Raw genomic sequence first — 8,603 nt, 5'->3', positions numbered from 1 at the left:
CAGCTGCTCCAAAGAAAAGCAACTCCTCGGTAAGGAACAGCTCCTGCCTGCGGTGCTGGTGGGTCGCTGCGGAGTTTTCTGACTGCTTTGAGGGCAGTAACAGAGTTACATTGCAGCTACAGCGACTGATGAAGGAGGTAAACTGTCCCAGGAATAGAAACGTAGGTACAAACTACAACAAAGAATCTGAAACAAACACACTGCACCCGAAGCATTAACTCTGCTTTCTCTCTACACAGATGCTGCCAGACCTGCTGAGTTTCTCCAGCAATTTCTGACTTCCAGCACCCGCAGTTCTTCGGTATTTTGTTGAATGCTGGAGAAGCTCAGCAAGTCTGTGAAGAGAGAAACAATTAACGTTTCGAAGCCCTTTCTTCAGAACTGATAGCAGCTAGGAAAGGTAATATCTAATCTGATGTTGGGGAGAGAGAAGAAACATAGGAATATTTTGCTGCCCTTTATACAGGACCCTGGTGAGACCACATCTGGAGTACTGTGCACAAATGTGTTCTACTCATTTAAGAATGTAAAACGATTAGAAGTAGTTTAGAGAAGGTTTTGTTCTGAAGAAGAGCCACTGTATTCGAAACGGTAACTCTGCTTTCTCTCTACAGATGTTGCCAGACCTGCTGAGTTTCTCCAGCAATTTATGTTTGTTTCAGAGTAGGTTGATGGGATTGTTTCCAGGGAAATTCCTCTTCTGAAGGAAGATAGGGTCTGTGTTTGTTGGAGTATCAGATTGAAATATTTCAGTCCTAGAGGCTAGCCACCAAAAGGATGTCACCTCTCAGGAAGAAAGGGGACCTGGTTTAAAAATAAGAAACTATTCCATTCAAGACGGAGATCAGGAGAATTATTTTCAGAGGATCGTGACTCTTTGGAACTTATTCCGCAGGAAGTGGTGGAGACAGAGCTAATGAATATTTTTAATGGCAGGAGTAGATGACTGATAAGGTAGTCAAAAGTTAAGGATCTATAGAGGGTAGATAGGGCAGTGGAGTTCAGGCCAAGGTCAGAGCAGCTATGATCTTATTGAATGCCCTGCTCCAATTCCTAACACACATGTTCATATATAATCATGTTCTGGCCAATATTTATCTCTGAACCAACTGGGCACCTGATCATTATCACATTGCTGTTTGTGGGAGCTTAATGTGTCTCCTACACCACAACAGTGACTACTGTTAAAGAACCTCATTGGTTGGGAAGCACTTTGAGATGATCTGAGGTTAGGAAAGAAAATATAGAAGTACAAGCTGTTTCATCCAAATGAGAATTGGAGATAAACTTTAAAGGATTTGTATTGAATTAGAGAGCTTGGCCCAACTGAGCAGCTCCTCCTTTTATACTGTAAGCTGTTTCCTCAGTGATTGCAGGGAGTTTTGTCTTCAGTATTTGACCATCAAATCCACATAGCATGATATCTAAAGGATTTCCTGCCATCAATCCTAAAGTTACCAGCAGTCCTACTTTCTCCATTTATTTGGTCAGACCACTTTTAGAATACTGCATTCTGTTCTGGTCTCCCTGTTAAAGGAAGGATGTTGTTAAACTTCAAAAGGTTGCAGAAAAGATTTACAAGGATGTTGCTGGGCCTGGAGGGTTTGAGCTATATGGAGAGGTTGAATAGGCTGGGGCTATTTTCCCTGGAGCGTCGGAGGCTGAGGGGTGACCTTATAGAGGTTTATAAAATCATGAGGGACATAGATAGGGTGAATAGCCAACATCTTTTCCCCAGGGTAGGGCAGTCCAAAAACAAAGGGCATAGGTTTAAGGTGAAAGGGGAAAGATATAAAAGGAACCTAAAGAGCAGCTTTTTCATGGAGAGGGTGGTGCGTGTATGGAATGAGATGCCAGAGGAAGTGGCATTTAAAAGGCATCTGGATGGGTACATGAATAGGAAGGGTTTAGAGGGATATGGGCCAAATGCTGGCAAATGGGACTAGATTAATTTAGGATATCTGGTCGGCATGGAAGAGTTGGACCGAAGGGTCTGTTTCCATCCTGTACTCTTAAATAATATAATTGTTTACTATCTCTGATATTAACACTTAGGCCAACTTGCTGATCTTTATATGTGGAACCACAGGAGATTAGTGAGATACTAAATGAGTATTTTGCATCAGTATTTACTATGGAGAAGGATATAGAATCCAGGGAACTTGGGGAAATAGTGATATCTTGAAAAGTGTCCATATTGCAGAGGAGGAGGTGTTGGACGTCTTAAAATGCATAAAGGTGGATAAATCCCCAAGACCTGATCAGGTGTACCCTTGAACTTTGTGGAAAGCTAGGGAAATGATTGCTGGGCCCCTTGCTGAGATATTTGTATCATCGATAGCCACAGCTGAGTTGCCAGAAGAGTAGAGGGTGACCAATGTGATGCCATTATTTAAGGAAGGTGGTAAAGATAAACCAGGGAACTATAGACTGGTGAGCCTGACATCGGTGGTGGGCAAATTGTTGGAAGAGATTTTGTGGGACAGAATTTACATATTTTTGGAAAGGCAAGGACTGATTTAGGGATAGTCAACGTGGCTTTGTGCGTGGGAAATCGTGTCTCACTGACTTGATTGGGTTTTTTCAAGAAGTGGTGAAGAGGATTGATGAAGGCATAGTGGCGGACTGGTCCATATGGACTTCAGTAAGGTGTTTGACAAGGTTCCGCATGGTAGACTGGATAACAAGGTTAGATAACGTGGAATACAGACAAGACCAGCCATTTGGATACAAAATTGGCTAGAAGGTAGGAGACAGAGGGCGGTGGTGGAGGGTTGCTTTTCAGACTGGAGGCCTGTGACCAGCAAGTGCCATAGGGATCAGTGCTGGGTCCACTGCTTTTCATCATCTATACAAATGATTTGGATGTGGAGGTATGGTTAGGAAGTTTGCAGATGACACCAAAATTGGAGGTGTAATGGACAGCGAAGGAGGTTACCTCAAAGTACAATGGGACCTCGGTCAGATGGGCCAATGGGCCAAGGAGTGGCAGATGGAGTTTAATTTAGATAAATGTGAGGTGCTGTGTTTTGGAAAGGCAAATCAGGGCAGGACTTATACACTTAATGGTAAGGTCCTGGGGAGTGTTGCTGAACAAGGAGACCTTAGAGTGCAGGTTCAGAGTTTCTTGACTGTGGAGTCACAGGTAGACAGGGCGGTGAAGAAGAGGTTTGGTATGCTTGCATTTATTGGTCAGTGCATCAGGTATAGGAGTTGGGACGTCATTATGCGGCTGTACAGGACATTGGTTAGACCACTTTTGGAATACTATGTTTAATTCTGGTCTCCTTGCCATAGGAAGGATGTTGTGAAACTAGAAAGGGTTCAGAAAAGATTTACAAGGATGTTGCCAGGGCTGGAGGTTTTGAGCTATAGGGAGAGGCTGAATATGCTGGGGCTATTTTCCCTGGAGCGTTGAAGGCTGAGGGGTGCCCTTTTAGAAGTTTATAAAATCATGAGGGGCATGGATAGGATGAATAGTCAAGGTCTTTTCCCTGGGGTGGGGGAGTCCAAAAACTAGAGGGCATAGGTTTAAGGTGAGGGGGGGGAAAGATATAAAAGGGACCTAAGGGGCAATTCTTTCACAGAGAGTGGTGCATGTATGGAATGAGTCCCGAGAGGAAGTGGTATTTTATAACATTTAAAAGGCATCTGGATGGGTGTGTGAACAGGAAGAGTTTGGAGGGATATGAGTTAAATGTTGGCAAATGGGACTAGATTAATTTGGGATATCTGGTCAGCATGAACGAGTTGGACCGAACAGTCTGTTTCCATGCTGTACATCTTTATGACTGTAAGTAATAATATGATTGTTTACTATCTCAGACATTAACACTTTTCCATTGGTGACCATGCCTTCAGCTTCCTATTCCTTAAGTTCTCTAGTTCCCAAACTTCTGCTTCCTCTCTGAACAAGATCAGGGGAGACAGTGGTCATATCGTATCATTGGACTAATAATCTGGTGGCACAGGCTAATGCTCTGGGGATTTTTTCCTAATCAACCTGTTCAGAGGTGGTGAGACAGCTCTACAGCAAGTGGGACCTGAATCCAGGCGTCCTTGCTCAGAGATAATGCTCTGGCACAAGGGTTCAAATCGAATCCAACAGCTGGAGGAATTTAAATTTAATTAACACATCTGGAATTGAAAATGAGTCAAATTGAAATGATCACCAATTGTCATTTAAATAAAAACATCTGGTTCACCAACTTCCTTTTGGGAAGGAAGTCTGCCAACCGTATCTAGTCTGACCTAAATGTGACTCCAAACAGCAATGTGGTTAATTTTTAACTGCTCCAAAAGTGGCTGAGCAAGTCATTCAATTCAAGGGCAATTAGGGATGGGCAACAAATGCTGACCTTGCCGGTGATGCCCACATCCCATGAAATAACAAAAAAATGCTTTTGGTCATCTATGCGGTTCGATGGGTTTTTGATAACATTACTGTGAAAAGTCTTGGATAATTTCCTGTCTAAACACACATCATTACCTTTACCTAGAATCTCCTTTTGTGTTAAATAGAATTCTGGAATTTTTATAATGTTTTGGGATGGAATGCTGCGATACTGTCCATTTGCAAATGGCCAAATGATTTAGGATAAACTGCCTTTTTTATTACTTGGACTGGAGGATTTTTCCAGAACTTCCCAGTCCTGTAGCTCTGTCCACTTCTCCATGAAAACTGAATGATTAGGTTTTATCCTGGAATCACTATATTTATTCAAAATTTTGGCAAAGATCTGTAGCTCGGGTTGTGGGTGAGGTTGTTGACTTGTTCGCCGAGCTGGCTTGTTCTCGTTCAGACGTTTTGTCACCATGCTAGGTGACATCATCAGTGGAGCCTCCGATGAAGCGATGTCATTCTACTCTGCTTGGAATTTATACTGTCTGGTCCGCTATAGTGAGTACTGTCATTTCCGGTTTTGATCTGTATGGGTTTGTATATGGTGTCCAATTCTATATGTTTGGTGATTGCAACAGGAGGACACAGTACGCCCTAACACATTGGCCACACTGCCCTACAACAAGACTCCTAGGAATCATGGTGACCCACAAACCCACAGCCACTCTATGACAAACACTTACAAGGATTAAAGACCCCATTCCCACAACATGGTTTACAAAATACCATGCAACAACTGCCATAAACGTTACATTGGACAGACAGGAAGGAAACTAGCCATCAGAATACATGAACATCAGCTAGCAGTAAAACGATACAACGAACTCTCCTTAATATCAGTACACTCGGACAACGAAGGCTATCTGCTTAACTGGGACAAGTTAACCATAGCCCAAGCCAAACATAGGCACGCACGGGAATTCCTAGGGTAAACCCATACAGATCAAAACCGAAAATGACACTATTCATCATAACGGACCAGACAGTATAAATTCCAAGCAGAGTAGAATAACATCGCTTCGTCGGAGGCTTCACTGATGGTGTCACCTGGCACGGTGATGAAATGTCTGAATGAGAACAAGCCAGCTTGGCGAGCAAGTCAACAATTGCACTTTTTTTTAAAACTTGAAATATAGACTGGAAAATAAAATTTTGGAATGCTTTGTTTTAGCGAGTAAAACAATTTTGTTTTACAGCTCAGTAAAAATGGAACTTTGTGGTGTTCTCTCATTGACTTTTGGAAGGAGCTGGAGTTGTTATTTTTGTGTGACTATCTGGCTCCTGGTGCCTTTGGCTTGGGAAAAAAAGGAACTGGCCAGCAACAGCTTTTGGATGGATTATGAGTGGCAAGTTTTGCCCAGAACTGACAATAAAGGACAATTGGCACTCCGAGTCATACAGCACAGAAACAGACCCTTGGTCCATCCAAATCTAAACTAGTCCCACCTGCCTGCACTTGGCCCATACCCCTCCAAACATTTCTTATTCATATACTTATCTAAATGTCTTATAAACATTGTAACTGTACCCGCATCCGCCACCTCCTCTGGCACTTCATTTCACACATGAACCACTCAGACCTCCAAAATCCTATAAGCCAAGCCAGATCTCCTGGTCTATTCCTACATGAGGGAAGGAAAACCAAAAGACTAAAGAGAAAAAAAAGCCTGAACTCTCAAGACCTGGGTCCAACCAACCATCCACCAAACTGAGAATTGCTGGGTTAATAACATAATGGCATTTCCAAAAATAAACTGAGAATTAAGGTTCTCGCAAAGATCTGTAGCTTGGGTTGTGGGTGAGGCTGTTGACTTGCTTGTCGAGCTGGCTGGTTATAGTTCAGACGTTTCGTCACCATGCTAGGTAACATCATTAGAGCGGCCTCTGATGAACCTTCTTTACTCATTTGTCTTGTCTGTCCTATTTGTGAATGCATGTGTGCGTGTGTTTAGATTTAAAGGGGATATAGTTTTTGTGCATATTAGTCCTTAATAACCCAATTGCTTCCTGTTGAAGGATGTTTGTTTTTAATAAATAACTTGTTGTTTTCTTTATTGATGAAACCTGGTGAGAGTGGTCAGTCTGACATTAACCAGCCCAATGATTAACTTGGTCATTTTCACATTTGTGACAACTCATGAAGTAGTGAGGCCTGATTTCCAGCTCAGCCTCCTCATCAGGGCTGTGACAGTACAGTGTCTGATTCAGGGAGGTGATAGCCTAGCGGTAGTATCAGTAGGTTGTTAATCCAGAGAGCCAGGTAGTGTTCAGGGTCTGTAATGAACCCAGGTTCAAATCGCACTACAGCAGATGGTGGAATTTGTAATCAATACAAATCTGGAATTAAGAGTCTAATGATGACCATGTATTCATTGTCGATTGTCAGGAAAACCCATCTGGATCACTAATGTCCTGTAGGGAAAGAAACTGCCATCCTTAACATGGACTGTGACTCCAGACCCATGGCAATATGGTTGAGTCATAACTATCCTCTGATCAATTAGGGATAGGCAATAAATGCTGCCTAGCCAGCGACACCCTCATCCCGTGAATGAATAAGAAAAACTTGGAGCACTGGTACCAATCATTTTATATAATTACTGGAACAATGAGGTGTTCATTACTAATATTATATGTCATCTTTTAGTTTCATTGATGCCTTACTAATCGTGGTTCAGATGTTTAATAGCCACAGACGGGTACTGGTTGGAGTGTTTTTTTTTAAAACTGTGGGTATAATTCTCATTTTCAATGGAATTTTCAGCGAACTTATCCTGATGTTTCAATTGTATTTCTCAGACAATAACTGAAATCCTGTGCTGTTAGATTTTAGACCCTGGGAGGTTTTAGCTGGCGGTTGACCTTTATCTCTCCTTCTCCGGGCACAACTCAAGGTCTCTTCATGGACAGACAATCCAAACAGGCACATCCTGAGGTAAATTATAGCAGTGGCCAATGAGGAAGGGTTTGTGACACCACCTTCACTCTTTAAGATCAGTTAACAGTTTGGAAGGACATCCATTTCACTGCCAATTCACAGCCCCTCACCCCACTGATTGTCAAATCCAGGGGGATCCCAAGTTAAATTCTGGTACAGTCCCATTCTATACTCCTATTCCTGGCAAATCAGCCCAGTGTCATGTTTGACTCCTGCCTGGTCACTAAAACCTTGCTTTGCCACTAAGGAAAAAGTGTTTTAAACCTTTATCTGAAGCAGTGGGTTTAAAAATTACAGGAGGTGGTGGTGGTTGACTTTAAGACTACTGCGTTTGTTTTAAACACCGCCTCTCTCAATCCTTCCATCGGTGGGAATCTTTCTTCAAACGTCCTCAGTGTTGGGTGCAATAGTTGGCCCGGGATTCCCCGTTTACATCCCAACATCCTGATAATGCGGAAGACGGTTTCAGTTCAGTTAACTGGGCGTGACTTTCTCTCTCTCTCTCTCTCGATACGACGGGGGTGGGGGAAGAGACCCGGGAGTTTCCAACAAGTTGCCAAATATGGACCCGGAAACTGACAATTTCTCATTTCACGCCTCTTTCTTCCCCCCCACCAACCCCCTGAAAATGACGAGGCACCATCCGGCCGGACCATATACGGACCAAGGGGGGCGGGGGCGTAAAGTGATGTGGGGGAGTGGGTTGGCCCTCAGCCTGAGGGGTGGGGAGAGAGTAGGGCTGATGTTAGAGGTGGGGCACTGCTTGCTGAGTGATGCTTTATAAAATTCCCCAGGAGCAGAGAGCGCGGATTGCAGAAGCTGCACCGCGTAGAGACTGAGCCTTACAGCTCGGATTTGGAAGCAGCTTTCACCCCCCCCCCACCCCAAGCGTCCTGAATAACCAACCTTTACCCCCTCACCATCACCCCCCCACCCCAACCCCAACGATGGACCTGAAGGTGGAAGCCCAGCGGGTGATGGCCGTGGCCCTGGGTAAAATGTACAACTCCCGGCTCCAGAGAGGAGGCGTCCGGCTCCACAGGAGCCTCTTACTGTCGCTGGTGCTGCGCAGCGCCCGGGACATCTACCTCAATGTGCGGGCCGAGCGGCAGCAGGAGGCCGGGGTCATGGAGGTGGAACTCCGGCCTGAAGAGGGGCAGAGAGGAGCCCGACCGGGAGGGAGTCCCGGAGGCGAGGGCTCCGCAGTGGCGCGGCCGGAGGAGGAGGATTGCGGCGCCCGGGGCCGGCGGGAGGAGGAGGAGG

At 44.4% G+C, this 8,603-nt stretch overlaps 1 protein-coding gene across 1 annotated transcript in view; it reads left to right on the top strand.

Moving 5' to 3' along the window:
• The first annotated feature begins 8,103 nt into the window (after positions 1–8,103).
• Positions 8,104–8,603, top strand: part of LOC109916015 (immediate early response gene 5 protein) — a 971-nt gene continuing 471 nt past the window's right edge. The window contains 1 exon segment of the mRNA XM_020515711.2: positions 8,104–8,603. This exon segment is cut by the window's right edge and continues 5 nt beyond it. Within this exon segment, the coding sequence (XP_020371300.2) occupies positions 8,288–8,603 (316 nt within the window). The 5' untranslated portion in view covers positions 8,104–8,287.

The sequence above is a fragment of the Rhincodon typus genome, chromosome 38 (genome assembly GCF_021869965.1).
Source record: "Rhincodon typus isolate 14 chromosome 38, sRhiTyp1.1, whole genome shotgun sequence".
Classification (NCBI taxonomy): domain Eukaryota; kingdom Metazoa; phylum Chordata; class Chondrichthyes; order Orectolobiformes; family Rhincodontidae; genus Rhincodon; species Rhincodon typus.
The sequence above is the reverse complement of the archived record's forward strand: the minus strand, read 5'-3'. Positions and strand labels throughout refer to the sequence as shown.